This window comes from Periophthalmus magnuspinnatus, chromosome 13, assembly GCF_009829125.3.
Source record: "Periophthalmus magnuspinnatus isolate fPerMag1 chromosome 13, fPerMag1.2.pri, whole genome shotgun sequence".
Classification (NCBI taxonomy): domain Eukaryota; kingdom Metazoa; phylum Chordata; class Actinopteri; order Gobiiformes; family Gobiidae; genus Periophthalmus; species Periophthalmus magnuspinnatus.
Genome location: NC_047138.1, coordinates 10,718,186 through 10,746,062, shown reverse-complemented (window position 1 = coordinate 10,746,062; position 27,877 = coordinate 10,718,186). Strand labels below are relative to the sequence as shown.

The window sequence follows — 27,877 nt, the reverse complement described above, 5'->3', positions numbered from 1 at the left end:
CATCTTCAGTGACATCCACCATGAGAAAGATTTCAAAACCTCCATTTTCATTCTTGCAGCCTGTTACTGTGGAACCTGTAATCCTGACCATCATGCTTGCCCAGGTTTTGGAAACAACCTTGTTGCCTCAATATTTGTGGGACCGTGTATCCGAGGATGTTGGCTACAACAGCTCCCACAGGTCAGATTGCAACAGCTCTCTGCCCATTGACCCATTACAGAAAGTAAGCTCCTTCAAACTTGTATCATGTATTTTAGTTCATTATTAAATGTGTGGCTGTTAAAATACCAAATGAAAGTTTTCTTTTTGTTTTAGAAGGTACAGATCTTAACCTCCCGCTGGAATATGTACATCAATGTGTGGGGATTTTTTCTGTCTATACTGGTGGTGCCATTCCTAGGCTCCTGGAGTGACAAGGCCGGGCGCAGGCCGCTCCTCATCATCTCTAGCATGGGACTGGCTCTAGAGACAGTAGTGTCCCTGGTGGTTATGTACAGGGGGTTAAATTTGGAGTATTTTTTACTGGGCAAAATGATCAGTGGCATTTCTGGTGAATACAGCTCCATCTTGGGCAGTAGCTATGCATACATAGCGGATATAAGTGACAAAAAAAAACGCACCATCAGAGTTGCTATCTTGCAAGCTTGTTATGGATTCTCTGGGATACTGGCCGGCATTATTGGAGGCATCTGGAAGCAGACACAGGGGTGAGAAAAACATTGTTTAATCACACAAATCAGCTAACCTTGTTGCTAAAACTAAGTTAGTTATTTATGTTTATACTATTAAGCTGAGACTTGAGTCAAAATAGAGTAAAGGTTGCTTTTGCTTCTATTGAGTTAGTCTTATTTTTTTAGGTACATCGCCCCATTTTGGCTGGTCCTGGCTGTGAGACTGGCTTCGGCTCTCTACAGTTACTTGTTTGTTTGTGAATCTGTGCCAGTAGACCCCTCTGTAAGGCTCTTCAGCACCAGCCATCACAAAGCACTCTGGAAGCTGTACTCCACTGGGGGGAGTCAAAGCACTGGCTGCTTTCACAAATACAAACTGTGGCTTTATACATTTTGCTTCTTTATTGTGGTAGGTGTTCACTCTGGCTGTAAAGAACTTTATGTTTTGTTTGAATTGGGCTCTCCATTGTGCTGGGGGTCAGAGCTCATTGGCTATGGATCAGCAGCTCTACATCTGGCCTTCCTAAGCAGTCCACTGTGGCTGAAGATCATGACACGTTGCCTGGAGGACTCCTGGGTGGCTCTGGTGGGGCTGATCTCTAACATAGCTGGCTTGTTGGTCTTCTCTGCTGCAAACACCACACCGCTAATATTCACAGGTATTTGTGGAAATAACTTATATAAATATATACAGGCCTACATAGGTAAGGTATGAAGCATTTTTCTTACATGTTTTATCAATATTTGTTGGTAGTGATAAGATAATCATGATGTATTTTTGGTGTTGTTCTTATTATGTACCGAGGCTCTCAAACCAAATATCCAATCATTACACAGTAGCAGGACAATATTCAATATTCAACGTAATTCATGTTAATTGTCAACCCAGAGTCAGTTGAGATCATAGTTCTTTTTTAACCCTCTATCATGTCTAGACCAGTGGCCATAGGCAAGACATTGTTATTTAATTATTATATTTTATTAGTATTTAAACAAAGGTCTAAAAGTGGCCATACCAATATGATATAGCCCGAGACTTGGGCCTGGTTAGTACGGGATGGAAGACCACTGGGAGTGATTGTTGGTGTACAAAGGGGCCAAAGGCGCAGACTGGCAGCCTCACTTCCGTCAGTCTACCCTGGGGAAGTTGTGGCTAGTAGTAATATATACTATCACCAGGTGTGGGGGGAATGAATAATGCAATTTAAAGAGCTTTGGGTGTTTAAAAAAGCATTACATAAATCAAATACTTAGAATGTTAAAAAATACAAAATTATCATAAAGTGATAATCATAAAAATGTGTCCAAAATGTGTTTGGGCTCCCACAACAGGTGTGTGTAGTCTTAATACTGTATCTTTATACCAAATATCAACCAGTGGAATAAAATGTTTAAGTTAATGTTAACATTTTGATATTCTTCCAGCGTATGGTATATTGCTCTTCAATATTACACCGATTGCTGTGATTAGGTCTAAGCTCTCCAAGTTGGTGGATTCATCAGAACAAGGTGAGTTTTCATAAACTAAATGTGATGCCATATAAAAAAAATAACTAAAACAACTGGACTTACTTAGTTTTAAATGACTTAGTTTCAAATGTGGTGCTAGATTGTCGGCTAATAGCTGTCCAATGAGGTTTAAATGTACTGATAACCAACATATTAACTTCGTCAAATTATTTTTCTAACATTAAAAAACCATAACCCTGTTCCCAAACCTGGATCTCAGATTTCTCAATATGTAATAACTTATTAAATAAAGTGGTAAAATGTATTACATAATGCATTGAGAAAGTTTATGACAGAATGCAGAAAAATATTATGAAATGTGATTTTATTACAAAAAGAAGTGACAATGTTATTAGCCTATATTATGTAGTTGTATAATTCCTATGGGGAAATTTGTCCTCTTCATTAGAACCATGATCTTCAGTGGCACTGGAGCAGGCTGTCAGGAGCAGACAGTTAACCAAACCATTACCAGGTACAGAGAGGAGAAAGAGATTAAATCGTTTACCGCGGTGAAGTTGGCTTCACGTTGGACGTTGGATATTCGTCTCTCCATAAACAGCGAGAGCTTCCCCTGAATGTGTCCAGCTCGCTCTAGTACGGTACGGGGAGCCGTATAAGTGCGGCTAGGTACACCGTCAATAAATTACTTTTACAGTGAATGGTGTTTGATGAAAAAAAAAATAATAATAAAAAAATAAAATGAAATAAAATAAAATAAAATAAAATAAAATAAAATAAAATAAAATAAAATAAAATAAAATAAAATAAAATAAAATAAAATAAAATAAAATAAAATAAAATAAAATAAAATAAAATAAAATAAATAATCATCATCAAACACAATTGTTGAACTAAAGAAAAAATATTAAATGTATTGAGCATATATATTTTATACAACATTTGATATTTTATTCTATTTTAATGATTTTTTATGGTTAATTAATTAATTACCCATTATTATTAACTATTTTCTTTAATAGCTTCTAACACAAGAAAACACAGTGAACACAAGGAAAAAATTCCACCCTACCCAATGCTACTAAACCGCAGTTTCTTAGTGGTGGCAATTCGGGTTAACCGGGAATCCCATTGATTTTCATTAAATTCAATTTGAGAAAAGTTTTGCTGCTAAAATATGATATAAAATTAGGTTGACTTCTATCAAACTTTCTACGCTCATGTGCACCAGTAAGTCAACACTGTGCCAGTTCTTTGAGAGGCTTTAAAAACGCTCTGTACTCGGTATAGAACATATTTGCTGTCAAGGTCAGCAGCCCCATGCAAAATAATCCAAATGACGATGGCCCATGACAACTTCTGGAATTAGGTGAACCACACCATGACGCCAGTCTTGGAAACTTTTAATGTTTTAGCTCTGGTGCCTCCTGCTGGTCACCCCACAACACTCTTTTACAGTTCTTCTCAGTTGTTAATTATCTGAATACATCTATTTCTGCATTTCAGGGACACTATTTGCTTGCATGGCTTGTATGGATAGTATGAGTCATCTGGCAGGAAGCGCTGTCTTCAACTCCCTCTTCTCTGCGACTTTGTACTTTATGAAGGGATTTTCTTTCATTTTTGCGGCCATCTTACTGTTGATTCCTTCTGTTATAATCAGGTAAGGATTTTTTGTGAATTAATTCAGATTACTATAGAAGAGAGGCATGTGGCTGCAGACCTCCACTCACATACACCTACATGCCTCAGGCTCTGCCAAAATGCCCTTAGCGGCTCAGCTCCACCCACAGGAAGTTAGTAAACAGACCTCTGCCCTAATGCCAAAACGGTGTAGGATACAAGTCTGTAATCTCTAGATTGTTTGTATTTATATAATGTTACTAAAGTTAACATCAACATTAAAAGGAAGGCCAAACCCTTTTTCTGACATAAACCATTACATACTTGTGCCTAATCAGAAATTGAGCCAACAACAACACATGTAGGGAAAGTACATCTAGTATGCTCTATTTCCACCTGTACATTTTGACGTCTGTCTTACATTTGTGAAAACACATTTTAAACTCCTAATTGCCAAATGCATGGAAACAACACAAAGATTATTTCATTTATTTGGTTATTACGTGTAGCCTAACATCTTTGACATGCTTCACTCTAAAGAAGAGGGGGGGAAATTAAATTAAATTACCTTTAATGACCTTAAATATACAGTGGTTTAAGGTAACAACTGATAAAAAAATATATTTAAATCTTTCTACAGTGAAAAATGAAAATGCTAGGGACACTTTGAAGGTCTGCAGCCATACCCTCTTGGAGATAAAATGGTCTTGTTTTTAATTCATTGTCCATTTTGTTGATGCAGCACTGTGGAGTGTTTGGATAAAAAAACAACCTGGTCAAATAGAAATACTGTAGATTGAAATGTGGTTACAGCGGGCAGCACTGTGGTGGATGGACTGTTACATTGCGATTGCTGTGTTGTGTTTATTTTTAATGAATGTAAAAATATGTATTTTTCCCAGTAAAACCAGAGGCTCTTACTGATTCTAAAGACATATTGTCAAGACCTTGTGTCTGCTTATATAATTTTAAATCTATGACACCTGTGGGTCCTTATGTTATAATTTACGCATTTTAAATCAGTATTGATTAAAACGACTTCATAAAAGGAGTCAGCTGACTTCCCCGTTAGAAACTGTGGTGCCCAATGGGAGCTGACATCGCTGTAAATGTCATCAAAATAAACAACCATGTAGTTGTGGGCACCACTAACAGATAGCTGAAGATCATGCTAACGAGCCAAGATTTTATTTTATTTTTTTCCATTTGTACCAAAATGACTATGTGACCCTCCTACGTTGGTGAACGAATTAAGTACAGAGCACCTACCAGTGGTGGTGTAAATGGTAATTGACCGGCCATATGGTGTCTTGAAAATAAGTGATTAAAGATTGCTCAAACATGCACAAATCACTCCAAATACAACTTTGAGAGGGTAAATGAGAAGGCAAAACAACTATAACATTGTTTAAAAAGCCCAATTTTGTCAATTTTACATAATAGGTCTTCTTTAACACACAAGAGTGGAATGGTCAAACTTGCACTGCCAACAAGATGTTGTATTGTTTCCTGAATTAGAGTTACATGAATAAATAATATAACACCTCCTTACTTTGTGTGTGATTTTGTGCGTGCGTGTGTGTGTGTTTGTGAATTGTTCTTATTGCTGTGCGGGAGTAATTGTACTGCATGAGTGTTATGTGCTGGCGCCTCTTTGCCCCATTATCTTATTATATACATATTCTTGTTTTGGGGCGTGGCTGGTGCAGTATAAATACGCCTCCTGTCCGCTCACTGTGCGCCGCCCTCCACATCTGGGGCACGTGTCCGTCGTGGTACTCGCTCCAGGGCTCTGCTGCTGCTAACATTAGTTTGGGGACGTTTTCGGTTTTCGGTATATGATGACGTAAACTACATCAGGTGGCCGTTTTGTTCATTTTGGTCTGAGGGAGGACCCCCACCCCCTGCTTTATTGTGGAGTCAAATGCCTGATTAAATTAGTTATAGGCCTATCAGAATTTAGACTTTCACAGAATAGTTGCGTTTCCGTCACCTTGGTTTAATGCGCATTTTGAAGATTCGCATAAACGCACAAATATCGCATTTATAACCCTTCATTCGCATAAAGGTTTACTTGCTGGTTTCAGGTGGATTTTGGAAGGAAGGTGGAAACGCATTTTTTTTTTTTTTTTTTTAAATAAAATAATCGATGGGCTGTGGAAGCCCGTTTCCGCCATGAAAAAAAAAAATAAAAGCCCCACAGAAAGTCGAAATTACGAGTTTTAAACTCGTAATTATGAGTTTAAAACTCGTAATTATGAGTTTAAAACTCGTAATTATGAGTTTAAAACTCGTAATTATGAGTTTAAAACTCGTAATTACGAGTTTAAAACTCGTAATTAGGACTTTTAAAACTACTAATTATGAGTTTAAAACTCGTAATTATGAGTTTTAAAACTACTAATTATGAGTTTAAAACTCGTAATTAGAACTTTTAAAGTCTTAATTGAGCTTGTAGCACACTGCAACTGAGTGTACAGAGCAGAGGAGACAGGAGGAGGACTGTTATGTTTATCACCTACATACTTTTAAAAAATGAATAAATTAAGCTCCAGTAAAGTTTCTGGCGTCTTGAACAAATCAGTGGGCCCTGAGTGCTGTTCTGACCACTCATGAGCTGTGCTCTGTGTCTGTGAGCGCTCGTTTTCCTGGTCTGAGCAGAGTGCCAGCTGGTCACAACCCCGCTGGTTTATTGAGGAAATTATTAAAATACCAAATTCATTTAATCAAAATTGATAAGGTTCACTTTTTGTAAATGTTACATTCCCAAAATTACGAGTTATAAACTCATAATTCATACTTTTAAAAGTCCTAATTACGAGTTTTAAACTCATAATTAGTAGTTTTAAAAGTCCTAATTACGAGTTTTAAACTCGTAATTACGAGTTTTAAACTCATAATTACGAGTTTTAAACTCATAATTACGAGTTTTAAACTCATAATTACGAGTTTTAAACTCATAATTACGAGTTTAAAACTCGTAATTTCGACTTTCTGTGGGGCTTTTATTTTTTTTTTCATGGCGGAAACGGGCTTCCATAATGGGCAAAGTATGGAAGCCCGTTTCCGCCATGAAAAAAAAAAAAAAAGTTTCAGTAGAGCCTCACTGATGTCTGTGGGTTGAAACATTCAAAAGTTATTTCACTTTTTCCAAACGTTCTCCAAATGTCTTCATTCGGATAGGTTTGGAGAGGCCTGGACTTACTCATGATAAAATGATTGTAAAACTCTCATTTTTATAGGTATTGACCTCAAATTTGAAATGTAAGTGGTCAACAATCTTGTCAGTTGAGATATAGAGTATTTTTGTCCCCAGCTACCTACTGCAGCTTTCTACACCTTCATTTTCACAAAATATTTTTGGCGAGGATGAGAAAATAATTTTTTATGTGTGTTCCAAAGTGTATAAATGCTCAGCAGACAAACTTAGAGTGATTCTGACACCTGTGGGTAAAACTATAGGGTGTTACCTTTACAAAGACCCCAAACTTGTGCATTTACTACTGAGGGTTCAATAATGGTGATTATTTTTAATTTGGAGAGGTCAGAACAAAGGCAATTTCACCAAAATGACACGGAATGCTGAGGGGTTTAAACGATAAAGTTTTGGACACGACACAAATGTGTGCAGCAAATGGCTAAATAATAGAGAAAGTGCGTCTCTAGCAAAGAAAAACAAAACAGACATTACGCGGTGCGCCCCCTGTAGGATTAGCGGTGTCACGATAGAAACGGACAGACGTCCCTCGTAATCAGGTAACGCCCAGGTATGAGCTCGTACGCTCTCGTGGAAACAGGGATACAGTCCCATTTTGTTATGCACTTTTCTGTTGAGAATTTTGGAAATATGCGCATTTAATATGGGTAGACCGGTGCATTATGAAGAATTTGGAGCATTTTGTTCAGATATATCAATTTCTTCTAAATCTGTCTGGTTCCTCCGACTAAACAAACTCAAATGCTTGCAGTGTCCCTTCTAAGTACTTATACTGATGATAGTGTGGTGATGGTGGGCTAGAAGACACAGTATTTCATCGTGCATAAACCCCAGTTGAAAGTTTATCTGAACAAAATGCTCCAAATTCTCCATAACACGCAACGCACTGGTCACTCATTCACGCACAGCAGCCTATATTCTCATAAAAATACGACTTTATTCTCGTAATATTACGACTTTTTTCATGTAATATTACGACTTTTTTTTTTTTTTTTAAGTCGTAGCGCCCGCTTTTTTATTTTTATTTTTTTTTATTTAAGTGACCCTTATACTCCGTCGTATTATAGACTTTCACATTTAAGATGTGTTTTGAGCTCTTACAGGGAGAAATCTCATAACTCACCACTGACACTAGTAATAAACTAGTAATAAACTCGCTAATAAACTTTATTGCATCTGCATAACATTTATTGTATACTCTGCAGTGACATCATGCTGGGGGTTCCAGTGTATGTCTATGGCTTAATGTTCAGTTGTTACCAAAGTGACACAATGCACACATTAGCAAACACTGACAAAACGTTTTAAGATGTTAGGTGTTTGATTTTCAACCATAAAGGTGAGAGTGGCTAATTGAAAAACGGTTGGCTAATGGTGACTATCTTGTAACTGTAATGTTATGTTAAGAGGGACTTGTTTAACAGCACAAAATCAACTCACCTGTCATATAGTTCCTATTAAGTCAGTTCTTTCTGGTCAGATTGTCTTAAGCAAAACTCAGATTAAAGTCTGACTTGAGTAACAGAGGGAATGTTCAATGATGTCAGCTGCAAAGTTTCAAGAGAAGCATTTCCAATCCAATCTGTGGAAAAGAGGCATCGATGTATTATTTAACGCAAACACCTGCAATTTTAAAATGTGAGATTGATACATTAAAAGCCATACTGTCAAACTTTCCAGTCAGCACATAATTTCCATAGAGACAAGCAGGTGACGTGTCCGCTACTACCATAAATTCCATCTGCATATTTAAGAAATACGAAAAAAAAACAACAACAAAAAAACATTTTAATCCATAAGGGCCACTCTCATGCGGCAATATTAGGGTTACACCACCTCCCAAATTCAACTATCTGACAGTGATTGTGTTAAGTCACAATGTCCCCAGTAGGCGGCACTCTACTTAACACATACACAAAAAGTCAAACTGACTTCCCAGTACTACCATAGTGCAAAACAGACAACCAAGATGGGGCGCAGTGGCATGTAAGACAACTCAGTCTATCGTGAATTTAAGATTAGGGGTGAAGAAGTGACTAGTTAGCAAATTGGCACGTTGACCATGGATGAGCCAGACACCGTCGCAATCCTCGACCACGTCCTCGGTCCTGTCCCTGAGACCGATGATCAGGAAACTTCGGAGATATGCGCTAATACCGAAGTAGGCTCTGCGTACTCCTCAAAGCCTCCGTTTTCGTGTTTGAAACCTGTTACTGTGGAACCTGTGCTCTTCTTCTCTACATTTTCAATAGCTTTACAAGGGCCGTTGTTCACTCAATATTTGTGGGACCGTATAAGCGAGGACCTTGGCTATAACAGCTCCAAGAGGTCAGAGTGCAACAGCTCTCTGCCGGTCGACCCTTTGCAGAAGGTGGGCTATCTTTTAAACCTGAACATTTACTCTAAACCAAACCTTATTTCACGATTCTGGCCAAATGTAGAGAGACTGTCTGACTGCAAACTAAGAGACTCCAATGTTTTCTTCTTCAAAAAAATACCCTAAAAATAGGAACTTGCTCAGTATGACAAAAATTTAAAATGTCTAACTAAAAAGTTAGACTATTGCATGATTAATAAGTACTTAATATAGTAATATGGATAATGAATTTAATTACGGTAATTAGATTAATTATAGGCATGTCTATTTAAAGGAGGCATATATGCTATAATAAACATTATATTTATTTTGTTCAGTGTAAAATTGGTCTTGGCTATTGGGTGCAATGACTTCTTGAAAATACAGAAGTGATGAACCTTCGCAAACAGAGGCTTTTCATTTACATATTTTTGTTTTGAAAAACGGCTACACAACATTTTTTTAACCCGTGTTTGTTCCAGAGTCTATTTTTTTTTTTAACTAACAACTTACTATAGGAATGGGTGCAAGTATAGGACTTAGATGAGAACATTTATTTTCCAAGCACTCAAGCCCCAGCTGCAGGACAATACAGAATTACTCAAACACACATAAATCTATCAATTAAAATGTAACTAAGTGTATGCTAATGAGGGTACACCACTATAACAAGGCTAAAGGTTCATGAAAGTTGATTTTGCATAATATGTCTCTTTTAAATGTGTTTTTAGGAGGTAGAGACATTAGTCGCCCACTGGAATTTATACATCAATCTTGGAGGACTTTCGCTGGGCCTGTTGGTGGTGCCATTCCTAGGCTCCTGGAGTGACAAGGCTGGGCGCAGGCCGCTCCTTATCATCCCTAGCATGGGACTGGCTCTAGAGACATTGGTTTACCTGGTGGTTATGTACACAAGGCTACCTGTGGGGTACTTTTTACTGGGCAGAATGATCAGTGGCATATCTGGTGATTTCAACTGCATCTTGGCCAGTAGCTTTGCATACATAGCGGATATAAGTGACAAAAGAGCCCGCACCTTCAGAGTTGCTATCTTGGAATCTTGCTTAGGAGTCTCTGGGTTGCTGGCCAGCATTATTGGAGGCCAGTGGATGAGAGCACAAGGGTAGGAAAAATGTTATTGCAATAATTATAATGTGTACTCAAAAGTTAAAATACTACCTCTGTTAGAATGTAACAAAGCACTATTAATTATATTGTGTTTGATACGCAACACTACGTTTTACCTGCATTGTGGGAGTTGTACTAAAGTGCTTTACTCATTTTGTCCAATCATTTTTTTAGGTACATCAACCCATGCTGGCTGGTCCTGGCTACAAGACTGGCTTCAGCTCTCTACAGTTACTTTTTTGTTTGTGAATCTGTGCCAATAGACCCCTCTGTAAGGCTCTTCAGCACCAGCCATCACAAAGCACTCTGGAAGCTGTACTCCACTGGGGGGAGTCAAAGCACTGGCTGCTTTCACAAATACAAACTGTGGCTTTATACATTTTGCTTCTTTATTGTGGTAGGTGTTCACTCTGGCTGTAGAGAACTTTATGTTTTGTTTGAATTGAGCTCTCCATTGTGCTGGGGGTCAGAGCTCATTGGCTATGGATCAGCAGCTCTACATCTGGCCTACCTAAGCAGTCTGCTGGGGCTGAAGATCATGACACGTTGCCTGGAGGACTCCTGGGTGGCTCTGGTGGGGCTGATCTCTAACATCACTGGCTTGTTGGTCTTCTCTGCTGCAAACACCACGCCGCTAATATTCACAGGTGCATATTATTTGTGGATATAACTTAAACTTTTGATTTATAAAGAGGGTCCAACACACATTTTTATAACTGATTTATTATGTTTTTCAATGTATTATATAACATGTGTAATACAACTGATGGCTTCTACTAAACACATTAGTCAAGTAGAAAATGTAAGATCAAATACATTTTTAACATAGGCTGTGTTTTTATATTTCACCAGGCTATGGTCTGTTGTTCTTTTTTATGACAACAACTCCTGTGATTAGGTCAAAGCTGTCCAAATTGGTTGATCCATTAGAACAAGGTTTGTCACCATTCTTTCTCCAACTAATCCAAATGTTAGTGTTATATATTATGATTTATGATTTCTGGCATTTCCCTCTCATACCAGGAGCACTATTTGCATCTATAGCCTGTGTGGAAACTATGTGTTCTATGGTAGGAAGCAGTGTCTTCAACTCCCTTTTCCCAGCCACTTTGCACTTTATGAAGGGGTTTCCCTTTCTATTTGGGGCCATCATGCTGTTGATTCCTTCTGGTATTATCTGGTAAGTCTTCCATATTATTCAAGATAAGATTATCTGATTGTCCTCTCTAATTATCTAATTGTCATCTTACGACGTAGCACACTGAAGTATCTGGACCAAAGAAGACATGAGCAACCTGACAGAAATTGAATAAATGAGGTTACGTGTTGATATGCTGACATCTGTATACCTATCCTGGACATGTATGTGATATGGATGAATATCTTATTTTTTGATTATTTATACAACTTCTAGTAATACAAAATTTAGCTCATACTTTATACTGCATTTTTTTCACGCCGTGGCAGTCAGGGCATTTTATGTTGGCCCCCTCCTGTTTTTGTGAGTAAATAATATTGATCCGAACAATATGCCTGAGCAGCCCCTGCTTGACCACAAATACCAGATAGTCCCAATGTGTCAAGCCACACATCACATGCACACAAAGGTCGTGCCTCTGATGCACAATAGAGGGAATATGAGCTCCTAGACATGCACTAAATATCTCAAAGGGAAGTTTAGAGGTTAAGTTGTTTAATATTGAGTTACTAAACCAGCTAACCTCAATAGACTGCAAATTTTGTTATGAAACCGATAAGTGCCATGAAGTGCCCAGGGATCTTTAGTGTTTTAGAACAATGTTTTAAATGAAGTGGTTTATATGTTTATAATAAAATACAATAGAGCACAGTATTCTTAATTTATTTTACAATGAAACCAGAAATTGTCTTTGGATATGACCTTTGATACCTGCTGTTTAATCTGAACAGTGTTGATGAGTGTACATTGTTGTTTGCAAAACATTTTCAATAAATATATTTGGCTAACAAGAATAAACTTTCACTTGCAATGCAGGTCAATATAATGACAACTAATAGTTCTTAGTATTACATAAATCCACTGTAATATCCAAAGCAGAGTAATAGGAAGTTGGGCTCACAATAGTTTAGTAGCAAACCAATGCAACTGGGAAAAAAAGTTGGAAAAAATAGTGATTTTCTGTTACTTATGGTATTGAGGAATTCATTGTTATTGGTGCTACATACTACATAGCAGTGAGCTGGTGAAGGCAAATTAAACACTGAAGTTTTCCTGAGAACACAAGGCAATAGCTGTACCTGATAGAAAATAAACCAACAGCTGTTTGTAAGGGCACTAAAGTATTTCAAATTGGCATTCCCATAAACTTTAGTTATCTAGAATACCCAATTTACGTGCATTTTAAGCAAAGCCACATCCATACCATGGTGTAAATAACACTTAGTCCCTCATTTTTTCTTTAAGGATTTGCCACAGTCCGGGCCATCAGTCTGGTCTTGATTTCCTTTGAGGAAGCGAAGTATCTTCTCAATTGTGGCTTCCTGATATTCATGGGACCATCTGCAGGGAACAAGTATATTATATTCAAATATAATTTTGTCATCTGTTCAAGTAAATAAACAAAGTAACTGGGAGTAACATGTAATTATAATAATGACATAACCCTGACACATTATACATAATACTAGTTCTGTGTGGGCTGCTTCAATCTTCACAAATCAAATCTACACTTGGTTTACAATATTAATTGAGTCTAACATGATTTACTGTAGTGTGTTTAAGGCACAGTAACTCACTTGATGCCATTGTAATTCAGGATGGATTTCATGTCCTCAGGCAAAGATGCTGGTTCTGGCCACTGGAAATTATCAGTGACAGGAACTATATTTTTCTTGCAACTCAAAGCAGTGGAAATTTCCTGCAAAGCATAAGAAAATATAAGAAAGCAATAATATTAAGTCAACTAAAGTTCAAATCTGCTGGTCTAAATGTGTATACATAAATGTTTTAACCTTGTGCACCCAGTCCTTCATGGCAGTGTCCCCCATACACTTGTCCAGTGCATTTGCAGAGAGCACAAGGATAAAATTGCGTGCACGCTGTACACTCTGGATAAGTTTGTCTTCAAATTTGCCAGCCTCAAGCTTCTCCACATCTATGAATACACTATATCCTCTGACTTGAAGATGCACCTTCAGGAGACTAGTTAAAAAGTACAAAGAATTATTAGTACTTGTAGTTCTATAAAGTATTGGACATTTGCAGTTCTACCTTGCAAGCTGGGAGCCAGTAGTCCTCCGGTAGCTAATGAACACATCAGGGCCTGCAGGCTGGGCATCAATGTGACTGGATTTTAGAGGCTTGCGACTTGCTGCCAGGATCTTGGCTCTGTGCACCCCATTGTATATGTTGCAGTCCTTCTCCAGCTGCTGGTCAGTCAGACTCTGGACACAAGCACGGTCCACCCCAGACTGCACTATTCCATAGGTATACTGCCTGAAACGTGGGTCTACCACAGCAAGCCAGTCAGCCATATTATTTGGATCGCAGGTGGAGTAGTTAGCATACATTTTTAACACATGTAGATCCCTCAGGAACCTAAATGAAAAACAATATATTTAATTTGTTATTTGAAACACTGAGATATTAACCTTGTGTTACTGACCTCTTGCGAGTGAGGCCTGCAGTCATGCCAAGATCGTGGCTCAGATCCTTGTCTGTAATGGTCAGCAGTAAGTCTCCATCAACTTGCAGCTCCTATAGTATGGTATTTAGACATTAGTAGGTTGCAAGCACATTAGTAATGAACCGACAGAGACACACTGAGACGACGTTTTAAATACCTGGAAGCGATCGCAGTAGGCACTAAAGCCGATTTGCTGCAGCCACGTCTGAACTTCACATGTTTTCCAGTTGGGTACACATGAAAGAATGCGTTTTGGGACTTCCTCTCCCATCATAGTTAATGCACGCTTGGCAAGGATGCAAGCTGTACCATTACTAGAGTACATAACAATTCTTTTAAGGCTTTGTATTGCTCCAATTTCTTGAAATATCTGCAAAACAAACAATGTTGGTTAAAAAAGTGTAGAAGTTTTAGTATGGAGTAAGAAAAGCACTTGTACCCGGGTGTTACGCTGTCTGGACTTAATGCTGCTCTCCACACAGAGATAGAAGGCTGCAATACACTTGCCCTCCACTCTTGTACCATCCAGCAACGGCAGTAAGTGCTGCAAATCAGAAGCTGTCCTTCCCTGCATGGAGTCAGCACTGTCCTGTAAACTGCGGGCAAAATCATCTGGATCTAAAGATGCAATGAATGGCTCTACTAACTCCAAAGTGCCAGATTTGACCACTTCTTTCTCGATTTCTTTATTTGCAGCCAGCACAGCCACAGCAAGGCAAGCATGGAAGCGGATAAGTTCATCTTCTTTGGAAAAAGCCAGTGGGAAAAGCCACTCAGCTGCCTGCTTTTCGATCATCAGCCGCTGGCAGCGATGGCCTCCATACATGGCACAGTTTGCCAGGGCCACAGCACAGTGTCGTAGCACAGTGGGGTCTGTGCCCCTGCACCAGTACAGGAGGGCATCCAGAGCCCCGTTTGAGATGAGATGGACCGACGTCTCCTCTGTGTGTTTAAACATGTGCTCCAGGATCCCAGAAACACTGCGGGCCAGCTGGGCATCCTCCTGCTGTCTGGTCAAGTTGAGAATAACCCCCAGCCCAAACCTGGCAACATAATCTCTGCAAATCAAACCAGAAAATGTGGTAAATACATGATGAGAGATCAGATTAATCAGATATAAATGTTTAGTCGCGTATAAGGTGTTACCTGTTTTCTGAGATCAGTATCTGCTCCAGAAGTTTGGCAGACTCATACGTTATGTCTACAGCCGGGGTTTGCTGCAGCTGAAGGAGTAGTTCCAGACCTCCATCCAGTCGGATCCTGTTGCAGATCTCCTCGGCCACCTGGCGGCCCGTAGCGGGCAGGACCCATGCCTCCTCCACCAGCTGATAGATCTCTGCAATAGCCCTGCGCGTCTCATCACAATCACTGGTGTCCTTGGAGGTCTTGAGCCTCCTGATGGCGCATCGCAGGTTAGGCAGTGTGCTGTCTAATATCGCCTGGACGTCTGCATTAATTCCCGGAGAAACGGCCCGGGGCTCGTTCTTCTTGCCATGTAATCGACTCACATAATCTGGCACAGTAAGTCTCTCTGAACTGAACATGATGATGAATAAATGTCGGTAGATCCTCCACAGGAAAAGTGTCAGGGACAATATCATTTACCGGAAAAAACAAGTCTGTAGTGAGGGGCGTGTTAATCCTCGGCGCCTTGCGAGAGGAAGCGTTTAACGAGGCCTCTGATGTTAATCACAGGTGACAGCTTTCGGCCAGCAGCATTACCCCTATCTCCATCAGTAGTAGTTTATCTTAACCAAATGTGCCAGCATCTGCTGAAAGCAAACAAGGGCTTACATAGCCTACAGCCTCTCAGCCAATGAAATAAAATGTTATTTTCTTTGTCTTCGAGGTACCTCTCAAGGTCTGTCACAAAAACACGCTGTCCCTGATCATTTTTAAATAGCTCTCGTAGATTGTCCTTTGATATGATCACGGCAGCCTACCAGAATGAACCAGGGTCTGGTCTGATGATGCACATCAGCAAAGGAATCCACCGACCGGAGATGGAGGGATGGACAAGAAAAGCAGATTCACACCGATCCTCTGACCTCTGCATCATCAGCAACTCAAGCACGGAGCATGCGCATTGGCCACACGTCAAACAGGCAAGAGCCCCCTGGTGGAGAGGTGGAGAGATTGCAATTCTTATTCTTTTATTGTCAATTTACCTCAAATTTACATACTTATCTACATCATGTGTGGTGATACAATAGGACAAAAACAACATAGGTTATAACTAGATATTTTTTACATACTATTTCCTAAGAATGTCAAAGAAAATTTTGAAAGTAGTCTAATTACATGACAACATTCTTATTGATTTGTCTTTCTGGGTCAGTTTGTTTAGTGAAGGAGAAAGAGCTTAGGAAATGTGATTTAGGCAAACAAGTGGTTAGGGTGAGTGACACATGTTTCCAATGATTGGGAGCGCACAGTCCATGATTACTCTCTCATTCTGTCCTCCACACAACAGACTAAACATGAGGCTGTTGGCCCTGCTACTGCTGCTGCCTCTGCAGGCTTTTACATCAGCTTCTGAGGGTAAGTTTGAAATAAATAACTTTGTATGTTTGTAGTTATAGACTTTCAACTCAAATGTAAAAACAGAACAACAAGAAAGAAAAAGTTTTTTTTTTGTTTTTTTGTTTTTTTTAAAATGTCATCATTGGGATACTTATGAAGTTTAATTTAGAGGAGATCTGTATATTGGAGCTATTTATTAAAAGTAAATACATAAATCTTTTTTTTTTCTTTTCATTTTTTAAAAATTTTGACATAAATGTGAATGAAAATGTTGAAGTCTATGCAAATTTGTGTCCTCTGCCATAGTTCAGAGTGTTCACCTGCTTAAAAAAAAAACATTTAATTGCCATTAGACTGGATTCAAAAATGTTTGTCAAAGTGGTGTCCCACCTTTTTATCAGACATTTTCAAAAACTCTTAGTTAGTAATATTATTTTCTAAATCTCTAAGGGTCCTATTTGTTATCCTTACTCTGCTGAAAGCAGCACTACCACACATAGTCTGGTCACATTTACACTCTTTAATATTTAAGACTAACAATGTCCAAATTCCTGCTACAACTGGAAAGCGTCAACTCTGTCAGTCCATTCTGATCTGATACATTTATTATATTGCAGTGTGTCTATGCCTTAACAAAAAGGAACTAGTTGCAGTGTACCATATAGGTGTAACAAAGAAAAAACATTCATTTGTAAACTCAGTTGACAGTTGTTAAGTCCATCAGATTCTAAGGCTGACTGAGTTAACCGGTTGCTGACAGAGTTGACAAATCCGCCTGTAGTCTTTAAATGTCCTATATTATTATTTCCATGTCATGGTTTAAGTTTCATACAATGTATATAGTATTCATATAGCATAAATAACACATTTTATAATGTCAAGCTAATAATGTGAGGGAATTGACATTTTAGGCTGACAGAGTTGACAAACCCACCAATTTAGTAAAGAATTAAACATTTAATACCCAGGTTCTTTAAAAGAAATGGTATCATTTAATAGATTATTCAAATGTTAAGTTGTCACTTATATTATGAGCCTGCTACACCATCACAATCTTGTTGTGACACCAGCATTTCAAATGGTCAAATGCAAAGTCAAATATGTAAAATCAAATGCAGACCCAGAGACGAGGCTGATGGAGGAGGGAGAGTGGACTTTCCTCTCATATAGTTAGTTTGGTGGTTGAAAGATAAGTCATTGTCAGTGTTGTGAACTATGGTTAGTGTTAAAAATGTGATATCTATTTTCATCTGGATTAAAACATTTTTGTTCAGGTTTTAACAGTTGACACATTTTTGTCAACTGTCAGATTTTTGTCAGCTCTGTCAGATCCATTTTTTTTTATTTATTTTTTTATTTTTAAATAAATTTGGCTATTGTAATTTAGTTTATGTGGTTTAAGTGGTAAAGGACACTGACATCTACAGCCTGATTTGGGACAATTATTTATATTTATATTTTTTTATATTGATATTTTTTGAAACTCAAATGTTCCTAGTTACAATTTTCAGATATACTTTATTTGGAAATCTAATTTGATGTGTTTTTGTGATCACCTATTTACTCAAAAGAATTGTCTTTTAGAGTCATGCATGGATCGTTGCGAAAATGGCTTTGACTCTGCAAAGAAATGCCAGTGTGACTCCATGTGCAAGTACTACAAAAGCTGCTGCTCTGACTATGAATCTACTTGTGGAATGATGAGTAAGACACACCTTTACAGTATCCTCCACTAATATCTGAAACTGATTAAACTGAGCAAAGAAGGCTGAAAAACAGTTTTGACATTGATACGTTGATTAAAACACATTATACTTAATTTTGACAATTTATGAGTATTCCCAAGTATTTCTTATCTCTGGGACAAAACCAAGGTCAGAACAATGTTACATTTTATTTAACTGCAGCACAAAATTGCCTTTATGAGAACAGAGTTTTTAAGGGTGCCCAGATTAAAGGGGACGTTTACAAGCTGCTTTCCATTTCTTTCCAGCACGAGGAGATACATTTGTTTTTGCTGAAGATGATGAGCTGTTCGACAGTACCACTCCAGCCCACCACCGATCAACTCTCGACCATGGCTCTACTACTGCCAGTCGCCAAGAAATACCTACGGAACCCTCTATCATGGACTTTAACCCCAGACACACACATGAGGGCACAATAGAGATGACTAAACCACAGAAAGAGGACAAAGACACAGAGGCTACTGCAAATGATACATCTGCAGACTCCACCATTGCCCCACCCACCGCTGTGCCCTCCACCACTGCATCCCCCACCACTGCACCCCCAGACCCAGACGCAGAGGTGTGCAGTGAGAGACCATTTGATTCTTTCATGCAACTCAAGAATGGTTCCATCTATGCATTCCGAGGTAAGGTGACTTTTGAGTGATCCTTGCTGAAAAAACAGACAGGAGAGTTTGTTTTTACACGGTTTGTCAGTAGAGTTTGTTCCCAGAATGTAATCATAATTATAAAAGGTAATGATACTAAAATGTTAATAGTTATCAAGTTGTAAGCCATAGCCATATTCCACTGTAAAATGTATTATTTTTATAGGGGAGTACTTTTTTGTACTGGACCAGAAATCAGTGCTTCCTGGTTATCCAAAACTCATAAAGGATGTATGGGGTATCAATGGGCCGATTGATGCTGCTTTTACAAGAATGAACTGCCAGGGAAAAACCTACATTTTCAAGGTAATGACTGGTTGTTTTGCTTTCATGTTAAAATTGTATTATTATGTTTTTTAATGTATTTTAAAGGGAAATAAGTACTGGAGGTTTGACAATGGGGTTCTGGATGAGGACTACCCTAGGGACATCAGTGTAGGATTTGACAAGATTCCTGATTATGTCGATGCTGCATTTGCACTACCTGCTCCAGGGCACAACGGAAAAGAGAAAGTCTTCTTTTTTAAAGGTTTGTGCATCAAAATATGGGCATAAGTGGTAACTGGCCAATGCGCTGTTGAGTAAAAATAGTTTTCCTTTGTTGCATAATAATAAAATATATATTCAAACCATCAAAATGTAACTGATTAACAATGCATATTTTTTTTACATGTTTTACAGGAGACCAGTATTATGTCTATGAATTTGTGCATCAGCCGTCCCATGAGGAGTGTATTGGCATGTCTGAGAGATCACCATCCACAATATTCAGACGTTACACAGATGTTTACTATGGAAACTATGAGCACTTCTTCAGTGAGCTCTTCTCTGATTGTAAGTCAGGCATTTATCAACTTTATACACTTTAAGTCCAGTAAGGTCATTGGTTAAATCACATTTATTTCCCCTAAGTACCCCAGCACCATGATCACCATCACTTCATCGACAAGGACTGGAAAGGCCTCAAGTCCCCTGTGGATGCAGCAATGGCAGGCAGAATCTACGTCACTCCCTTGAGATTTACTCCAGTCAGAAATGATGACCGCCAACAGTGGAACCAATACAGTCAGCAGTGGAGCCAGCAGTATGGATGGGGTCGTCGGAGGCAAAATCGCTCACCTTACTGGGAAACCATGGCTGAAAGGGGCATGAACATGGGCCAAGACTTAGCTCAAAGGGGTATGGAGCTAGGGATGAGGTTAGCAGAGAGGAGAATGGAGATGGAGGAGAGGCTTGGGAGAGACTGGACCAGAGGTTGGGACCAGGATTGGGACCAGGACCAGCGCTGGGACAGATACAATTCGAACAACAGAGGAAACTATAACTCTAGAAACAGCCGGGGAAACAGCAGGCCCTGGAATCCTCTTCAGAAGACTCAGCCAATTCAGACGGTCTACTTCTTTAAAGCAGGTTAGAAAACATTTTCTCTTACTCAATGCATCTGAAAAACTTACACAAACTTCCAGCTATGAGATAAGTGATTGATTATTTCTGTCTACTACTACTACTAGGACTAAATCAGGACCGAGCACAGGTATATACTTTTTAACTATATAATAAAGGATAATAAAAACATATACATTGTCAGTATTTTAACAAAACTCATAACAAAAAATGTGCACATAAATTTGTAACAGCATTAATTTAAAAAAGAATGTAATCCATTAACGAATTAACATAACAAAACATGTTTACAGCCCCAAGACATAAAGTAATAAATATCATGAAATTAAATAGATTGAAGACAACAAGCTACTCATTGTTGAAAATAGACTTTTCAAGGTGATCTTACAGGAAGCCAGTAATTTGATTGAACTTCTGAAAATGCATTTCACATGAACCCATAATGAAGACCGTATCATTGTGAATTAGAGACACTTTCTGATGCTTCATGTTGTTCTTATTGAGTGAAATGTTTTTGTCTGTGTCTCTAGATAAATACTACAGGGTGGACCTCAGGAGTAAGAGAGTTGATCCAGCTATGCCTCCGTACCCCAGATCTATTGCCAAGTACTGGCTCGGCTGTTCAGGCACCACAGGGGCAGAGAAGTAACTGCAAATAAAATTAAGTACTGTAATGTAAAATTAAACTGTATTTAAATACCGGTACTTTCTACACGCTTTTGCAATACTGGAGATCAGTAAAAGGTCAAATACTATACATATAAATACAAGTAGGCTAAAGTTCACCGCCTTGACCTGCCTTTAGTTTTTTTTTTTTTATTATTAATTATATAAACTTATCAATAACATAACACATTGCTTACTCTTTAACACATCATGACATGTTTTGATGAGTATACTAGTATACTCTAGACTAGATTAGTCAAAGTAAAGTTCATTGCAATCATGTTTTTCACATCATGTGATAGCACAGGTCAAAGTGCAACAGTAGTAACCTTTAGTAAGTCATTAGGATTTTTTTTGCTTATTTGCATGCAACAAGTTATACAGTTGACATTTTATAAAGATGTTTGTCAGAATGTTTTATTTAATAAACAAAAAACATGCTCAATTACATTGTCTTGAGTCACAATCGTGTTCTGGCTGCTTTAAATTCCATTATTTAATTAATGTGATGTCCTCCTGGGTATTAAAATAGCAAAACATATTTTTATATTTCACAGAGGTTGGTCTTAGTTATCCAAATTAAACTTAACCAATAAAGATATTTAGGCAAATGTGTGCATATCAGCTAGTTAAAAAATTAGTTTTGAACATACTCAGTTGTTATTACAAGGCAAGTTTGAGAAATATATTTTATTGATATTTCATTTATCATCTTAGTGCAATTAGGTGGCTGGTTATACCCATGTATGTCACAAAACAGTGAAATAAGTTTACAATCACATAAAAATATGTCTATTTTTCTATATAAATACATAGCATAAATAATGTGTAAAATGTGTTGTAGAATAAATTGTAAAAAATAGAATAAATACTTTTTACAGTACTAAACTGAGGTAAATACAAGTTAACATAGACATACTGAACTTACAAGGTTTACAAAGTCATAATTGTTTTACCATAACATTTTCATAGCAGGGCTCTTCACAGTCTCTACCCACTGCCCTGTCATTTACTATCACCTCACTGTGGGCATGGCCTGCTGGTCCCACCGTCAGATAGTTGCTTTCACTTTGGCCCTGACTTGACTCTTCCTCACCTCTCCCCTCCTCCCCTCCTTGGTGAACTGGAGCCACTTCTGGTACACTGTTTAATATGAATGACAGGGGTCTTTTTGGACTGTCTGCTGAGGTAGTCTGATCACCTGTTGCAGCTTCTATAGGGTTGTTTTGAGCATGCTTTCTTCTGATTGGCTTACAGACGCTTGTATCTGATACAGGGTGCTCCCCTTGCTCCCATAGGTTTACCCGAGCACCCAGCTTCCTTCGGGGGGGTTTAGTGATGCCCTCAGCTCCTTTAGACTTACTTCTGTCTGATTCTTGGTCTTTCTGTCGTTGCAGACTTCCAAGTCTTCTTAACATAAACTGGACTGGACCCTCTGTACTGGATTCAGCCTTTGCCACCGGTCGCCCTGCTTTGCCAACTGTTACGTACACTGTAGTCACTTTATTGGTGGCAGTCACCTGACTATCAGATGCAGTGGCATGACATCTTTTATGAGCATTTGTGTGGAATATGGTCCTGCCTTTTCCTGCTCTATTGTCCTGAACAGCACCACCTGGTGGAGGGCTTTGGTTTTTCTCCAATTCTTCATTCCCCCCACCCATTTCTATCTCCTGATTACTACCCTTTTCCTCCAAGCTACTGCCCTCAATTCTGTTCTCCTCCCCAGTTTTTGCAGCTTGCCCTTGTAAGGCTGAGACCATCAAAACACCCCAGCTGGTTTTGGGTTTAGTGCGTGGATGTCCAGAGGGTGTGAAAATCTCCTGACCAGAGCCACGTCTCTCTTTAGGGCTGAATCGTGTGCCTTCAGCAAAAGACACAGATGGGCGCTTGGCCTTGGCGAGACTGGACGTTCGCGGAATGTTAAAAGGTGAATTAATGTCCTCGCTGCTGAAGCCGGAGGGGTCCAAGAACATGTTGCATTTTGAGCTCAACTCCTGAAACTCATCTCCTGCCGCCGCTGGAATGTCTGAAACCAAACAAGCCATTTTTGAGAGCTACCGCACGAAAAGTAAGCCCCACCCTGATAGTAATGCTATCATACACATTTACAATAGCATGTTTCATTTGTCAGCTATAAAGTTCAAATCATGAACGCTTTGTGTGTTAATGGCAAAGTGGATGAGTACCTTAACTCTTATTTAAATTATACAATTTTGCTTTGTTTTTTTGCATTTGTAAAAACCCCATGGAGCAGCATGTTACCTTCTCTTGGGGGGACACAGTACAGAGCCTCTGCCTCTTCCTCATCGCTCTCAAAGGATGAGCCTTCTGTTGCCCAGCCACAAGAAGGGGGCTCAATGAAGCTGTGGTTAAACGTCAGCTCTGGATCATGATGTGACACTGTGCAAAATATTTGTTAGGTTCATGGTATTTTGTATATTTATAATAAATAATAACATAAAATAAAATAAAATATAATTTATGTAAAATCATAATGATTTTTGCTTTGTAGCTTCACAGCTGGTAGAAATTATATTTTTACTTTTTATTCCATTAAATGAATTAACCTTCACATTTTTAACCAGATCACATTGAAATTATATATAATAATTGTTGTTATTGTTATTTTAAATAACAGTACTATATAACAGTAGTACATTTTTTCAATGATTTTTTTTTTTTTACATAGTCTAAAATCATGACGAGTGTTGAACTTACCAGTGACTCGGGGAAGACCAGTGGACCAATCAGAGATGCAAGGCAAAGCAGCACCAATGTTAGCTAATACGCTGTAGACACGATACTTAATACGCACTGACAGTCCCCCCTCAGCGACAAGTGCCCTGCAACAAGTACAAGTGTGACTGAAGCTGTATGTTTCCATAATAATGTGCTCATAATAACAGACTTGAGACTGACCTGTCTTTGCTGTCTAATGGAGCTTCCCCACAACACACACAGCAAAGGACCACAAGAAGAAGAAATATAAAGAGAGGTACCAATACACCTGCGATCACAGCACCTTGAGAACCTGACAAACATTCAAATAAAAAGATGCTCCACACTGTACAGTGCTGTGTTTTCTGCACCTTTGTCACTCTGAGCCATTTCAGATCAAGCAAACTTAAATATTAGACAAAGAAAACTCACAAGTAAACACAAAATGCAATTTTAAGTGTCATTTTAATTTATTAAGGGAAAAAACCCATCTGAATCAACATGGCCCATGTGAAAAAGTAATTGCCCCCTACACCTAATAACTGGTAGCAGCAAAAACTGCAGTCAAGCGTTTGCGATAACTGGCAAAAGTCTTTCACATCACTGTAGAGGAATTTTGCAGAATTGTTTTAAATCAGCCATATTGGAAGGTTTACGAGCATGAACCGCATTTTTAAGATCAAGCCACGGCATCTCTACTGGGTTCAGGTCTGAACTTTGACTAGGCTACTCCAAAACCCTGATTTGTTTTTTTAAGCCATTCGGAAGTGGACTTGCTGGTGTTTGTGGATCATTGTCCTGCTGCAGAACCCAAGTGCGCTTCAGCTTGAGATCACAAACCAATGGCCAGACATTCTCCTTCAGGATTTGCTGGTAGAGAGCAGAGTTCATGGTTCTTTCAATCACAGCAAGTCATCCAGGTCATGAGGCAGCAAAGCAGCCCTGAACCGTGACACTACCATCACCAAGTTTCATTGTTGGCATGATGTTCTCTTTATCAAACGCTCTGTTCATTTTACCCCAGATGTAAGGGAATGCCCTCCTTCCAAAAAGTTAAACTTTTGTTTCATCAGTCCACAGAATATTTTCCCAAAAGCTTTGGGGATCATCAAGATGTTTTTTGGCAAAAGTGAGATGAGCCTTTATGCTGATTTTTGTCAGCAGTGGCTTTTGCCTTGGAACTCTGCCATGCATGGTATTTTTGCCTAGACCTTTACTGAGGCAAGTGAGGCCTGCAGTTGTTTAGATGTTGTTCCGGGTTCTTTGTGACCTCTTGGATCAGTTGTCGCTGTGCTCTTGGGGTAATTTTTGGAGGCTGGCCACTCCTGGGATGGTTCACCACTACCATGCTCTCTCCATTTGTGGATAATGGCTCTCATCGTGGTTTGCTGGAGTCCCAAAAGATTTAGAAATAGCTTTGTAACCTTTGAGTTACAAAGACATGTCAATTACTTTTCTTTTTATCTGCGCCTGAATTTCTTTGGATTGCGGCAAGATGTCTTGTCAGATAGGGCCTATTTAAGTGATCTCTTGATTTGAAAGGTCAGCAATCAGGCCTGGCTGTGGCTATAAAATTGTACTCAACTCCACAATAATATGATTAATCACAGTTACGTCATCATTTAAAAGGGGGGGGGGGGAATTACTTTTTCACACAGGATCATGTAGGCTTGGATAGTATTTTTCTCTTAACAAATAAAATCACAGAAAAACTGCATTTTATGTTTGATTGGGTTATCTTTGTTTAGTATTTAAAATTGTTTGATGATCTGAAACAGTTACGTGTGACACATGCAAAAAAGTAAGAAATCAGAAAGGGGCAAATACTTTCACAGCACTGCATAAACAACATAATACATGTATTATATAAAAAAATATTAGATGAGATAGAAGAATGTACTTTGGGGGCAAGCTCCATTGATGGGGTTGCATCCAACTCCCTCCCCACATTCACAGACAGAGGAACAGTTTGGCCCAAAATGCAAAGTAGGACAGGTGATGTTACAACTGAAACATGCGCAATGCACAATTAACTGATATAAAAACGGTTTTCATTTATGATGCTGCAGCCACCTCACCTCTCTCCATGAAATCCTGGTTCACAAATACATTTTCCAGTGACTTGATTGCAGTTTCCATTAAGACAGGGGTTACACTGAAAAGCACAAGCATCACCGTATGTTCCACTGGGGCATGGTTTTTCACATCTGTGAAAATAATGTAAATGTATTTTACATGACTTGTTACTATACAATGTCATTACATAATTTTAAGGGTTAAGAGTTGGGGTTTGAGAGTCCTGTTTACATAGGTAATATGAATTAAGGGAAGAGAAAAAGAAAGTATTACCCTATTTTCTTTTTACATGCATTTCATACATACTAAAAACTGACATGTTGTTTCTTGCTTTAAAAATATAATTTAACCATGTACCTCTGCCCAGTCCACCCAGTGTCACACCTCCAACAGTAGCCCGTTTGTGGGTCACAGGGCTCTTTCTTCCTGCAGCGTGGACAAGTCAGCTTACAGCCATCACCATAGAAACCTGATGGACATGGACTGTCACAACGTGTCCCGTTCCATCCCGGTGCACAGGCTGCACAGCCACCATCAGTAGGGGAGCAGTATTGGTTGTCTTTACAGTGGCCACACCTGAGAAAGTAAAAGTAATAGTAAGTAGTAATATGCTTATTTAATTACTCAGTACATACACACCTCATTCTACAGCCACTGCCGTAGGTGCCTGCCTCACACTGCAGGTTGCAGTAGTCTCCCTTGTACCCGGTATGGCACAGACAGTTGCCACTGGAGGGATCACACTGACTGTGAGTGCTGTCACAGTTACAGCGGCGGTCACAGTTGGGTCCCCACCAGCCCTCCTCACACTCGCACACACCAGTACGTTGACTACAGGGTGACCTGTAGCAGTTACATGTCAGAGCACACTTTAGGCCCCAGAAACCCTTATGGCACTGGCAACGCCCAGTGGACTGCTCACAGCTGGGACGCACAGAGCTCCCAGTCATACACTGGCACGGTTTGGCACATGTGGAGGACCACCAGCCTTCATCACAGCTGCAGTTACCATGGGTTGCGTCACAGTGACCGTGTCGGGCACATTTGCAGCTATTCTGACACAGAGGGCCCCAGCGGTTTATGTTACAGGAGCACTCTCCGGTGACAGCGTGGCACCGGCCATTTGGATAACAAGGACACAGCTGTCGGCAGTCTGATGCCCAGAACTCCCCAGGACAACCTGTAAACCCCAAAAGTCAGATAGATTATACAATTTACTTATTTGACATGCTGCATTTAAATAAGGTCTGTAACAATAACCAGAAACAGTAGGCTGTTCATAATAGTGACACAAGCAGGATGTTAATACTGACGTGTTTTACAGTGAGCTCCATAGAAGCCAGGTGGACAACGACACACTCCAGGATATACACAGAGCTCATCCTTCAAACAGGCCTGTTCCCCCTCGCACACAGCTACATGTCCAGGACAACAAAGACAGTCAAACCAAAGCACCTCTATTTACTTTGTAAAATATAGTTAACATTACGTTTCGTGCACTCTTCTCCTTCTCGTTGCCATCCAGTACAACAGACCAAGGTGGAGGGGTCCCTACACATACAATAACAATCTTGACAAATACTAAATATTTGCTTTGATATGTTAAAATAATAAAATACCTATCTATTTACAAAACTATATATGTTCAAATAATTGATCATACCTAGGGTTGTGACAGACATTTCTCCCAGCAGGATCCAGGTTGGCACATAAAGGCAGCAAACAGCACAGGGCAGTGGCTAGACTTTGAACGAGCAGCTTCATCTCAACAAATCTTGGTTTCTTGTTCCTTTCAGTTAGATCCAAACTTTGGAGAGCTGTGTCTTTCTGTTCACCCTCCACCTACCCCTGCTTCCCTACCCCTCTTTCTCCTGTGAGTTGTCTTGCAGCTCCAGTGCAGTCCAAGGGGTCGAGGTTCCTCATTTCCTAGGGAAGTCAGGGCCCACTTCCTGCCATTC

The 27,877-nt window shown here is 39.2% G+C and overlaps 5 protein-coding genes across 5 annotated transcripts; 3 read left to right on the top strand and 2 right to left on the bottom strand.

Moving 5' to 3' along the window:
• The first annotated feature begins 20 nt into the window (after positions 1-20).
• LOC117380620 (proton-coupled folate transporter-like) lies at positions 21-4,565 on the top strand. The gene is made up of 6 exons (XM_033977454.1): positions 21-224; positions 317-708; positions 859-1,331; positions 2,098-2,181; positions 3,649-3,805; positions 4,508-4,565. The coding sequence occupies exons 1-6, from the start codon at positions 21-23 to the stop codon at positions 4,563-4,565; spliced, it is 1,368 nt and encodes a 455-aa protein (XP_033833345.1).
• Positions 4,566-8,878: 4,313 nt separating this feature from the next.
• On the top strand, positions 8,879-11,813 carry slc46a1 (solute carrier family 46 member 1). Its single transcript, XM_033977402.2, has 6 exons — positions 8,879-9,353; positions 10,070-10,461; positions 10,641-11,113; positions 11,319-11,402; positions 11,490-11,646; positions 11,724-11,813. Exons 1-6 carry the CDS (start codon positions 9,045-9,047, stop codon positions 11,773-11,775), a joined length of 1,467 nt encoding a protein of 488 aa, XP_033833293.1. The 5' UTR covers positions 8,879-9,044; the 3' UTR covers positions 11,776-11,813.
• A 1,051-nt stretch (positions 11,814-12,864) lies between these two features.
• sarm1 (sterile alpha and TIR motif containing 1) lies at positions 12,865-15,732 on the bottom strand. The gene is made up of 8 exons (XM_033976513.2): positions 15,278-15,732; positions 14,571-15,189; positions 14,289-14,501; positions 14,111-14,202; positions 13,717-14,043; positions 13,458-13,647; positions 13,242-13,363; positions 12,865-13,005 (listed from the first exon to the last, which is right to left on the bottom strand). Exons 1-8 carry the CDS (start codon positions 15,730-15,732, stop codon positions 12,894-12,896), a joined length of 2,130 nt encoding a protein of 709 aa, XP_033832404.1. The 3' UTR covers positions 12,865-12,893.
• Positions 15,733-16,520: 788 nt separating this feature from the next.
• vtna (vitronectin a) lies at positions 16,521-21,570 on the top strand. Its single transcript, XM_055225873.1, has 8 exons — positions 16,521-16,672; positions 18,239-18,358; positions 18,648-19,031; positions 19,219-19,358; positions 19,425-19,581; positions 19,734-19,886; positions 19,965-20,462; positions 20,987-21,570. Exons 1-8 carry the CDS (start codon positions 16,540-16,542, stop codon positions 21,103-21,105), a joined length of 1,704 nt encoding a protein of 567 aa, XP_055081848.1. The 5' UTR covers positions 16,521-16,539; the 3' UTR covers positions 21,106-21,570.
• Positions 21,571-21,942: 372 nt separating this feature from the next.
• On the bottom strand, positions 21,943-27,825 carry scarf1 (scavenger receptor class F, member 1). Its single transcript, XM_033976517.2, has 11 exons — positions 27,583-27,825; positions 27,409-27,470; positions 27,233-27,334; positions 26,559-27,099; positions 26,277-26,495; positions 25,922-26,050; positions 25,744-25,850; positions 24,045-24,156; positions 23,844-23,968; positions 23,388-23,525; positions 21,943-23,151 (listed from the first exon to the last, which is right to left on the bottom strand). The coding sequence occupies exons 1-11, from the start codon at positions 27,681-27,683 to the stop codon at positions 22,064-22,066; spliced, it is 2,724 nt and encodes a 907-aa protein (XP_033832408.1). The 5' UTR covers positions 27,684-27,825; the 3' UTR covers positions 21,943-22,063.
• Positions 27,826-27,877: the final 52 nt, after the last annotated feature.

Coding starts and splice junctions, on each gene's coding strand:
- slc46a1 (XM_033977402.2), top strand. CDS start 9,045: ATGGATGAGCCAGACACCGTCGCAATCCTCGACCACGTCCTCGGTCCT. Junction 11,403..11,489: donor GGTTGATCCATTAGAACAAG/GTTTGTCACCAT, acceptor CTCTCATACCAG/GAGCACTATTTGCATCTATA. Junction 11,647..11,723: donor ATTCCTTCTGGTATTATCTG/GTAAGTCTTCCA, acceptor CTTACGACGTAG/CACACTGAAGTATCTGGACC.
- vtna (XM_055225873.1), top strand. CDS start 16,540: ATGTTTCCAATGATTGGGAGCGCACAGTCCATGATTACTCTCTCATTC. Junction 18,359..18,647: donor ATCTACTTGTGGAATGATGA/GTAAGACACACC, acceptor ATTTCTTTCCAG/CACGAGGAGATACATTTGTT. Junction 19,582..19,733: donor GAAAGTCTTCTTTTTTAAAG/GTTTGTGCATCA, acceptor CATGTTTTACAG/GAGACCAGTATTATGTCTAT.
- scarf1 (XM_033976517.2), bottom strand. CDS start 27,683: ATGAAGCTGCTCGTTCAAAGTCTAGCCACTGCCCTGTGCTGTTTGCTG. Junction 27,335..27,408: donor AGGAGAAGAGTGCACGAAAC/GTAATGTTAACT, acceptor CTGGACATGTAG/CTGTGTGCGAGGGGGAACAG. Junction 25,851..25,921: donor CCAGGATTTCATGGAGAGAG/GTGAGGTGGCTG, acceptor CGCATGTTTCAG/TTGTAACATCACCTGTCCTA.
- sarm1 (XM_033976513.2), bottom strand. CDS start 15,732: ATGATATTGTCCCTGACACTTTTCCTGTGGAGGATCTACCGACATTTA. Junction 13,648..13,716: donor ACTGGCTCCCAGCTTGCAAG/GTAGAACTGCAA, acceptor CTTTTTAACTAG/TCTCCTGAAGGTGCATCTTC. Junction 13,364..13,457: donor TGAAGGACTGGGTGCACAAG/GTTAAAACATTT, acceptor TATGCTTTGCAG/GAAATTTCCACTGCTTTGAG.
- LOC117380620 (XM_033977454.1), top strand. CDS start 21: ATGAGAAAGATTTCAAAACCTCCATTTTCATTCTTGCAGCCTGTTACT. Junction 225..316: donor CCATTGACCCATTACAGAAA/GTAAGCTCCTTC, acceptor TTTTTGTTTTAG/AAGGTACAGATCTTAACCTC. Junction 2,182..3,648: donor GGTGGATTCATCAGAACAAG/GTGAGTTTTCAT, acceptor TCTGCATTTCAG/GGACACTATTTGCTTGCATG.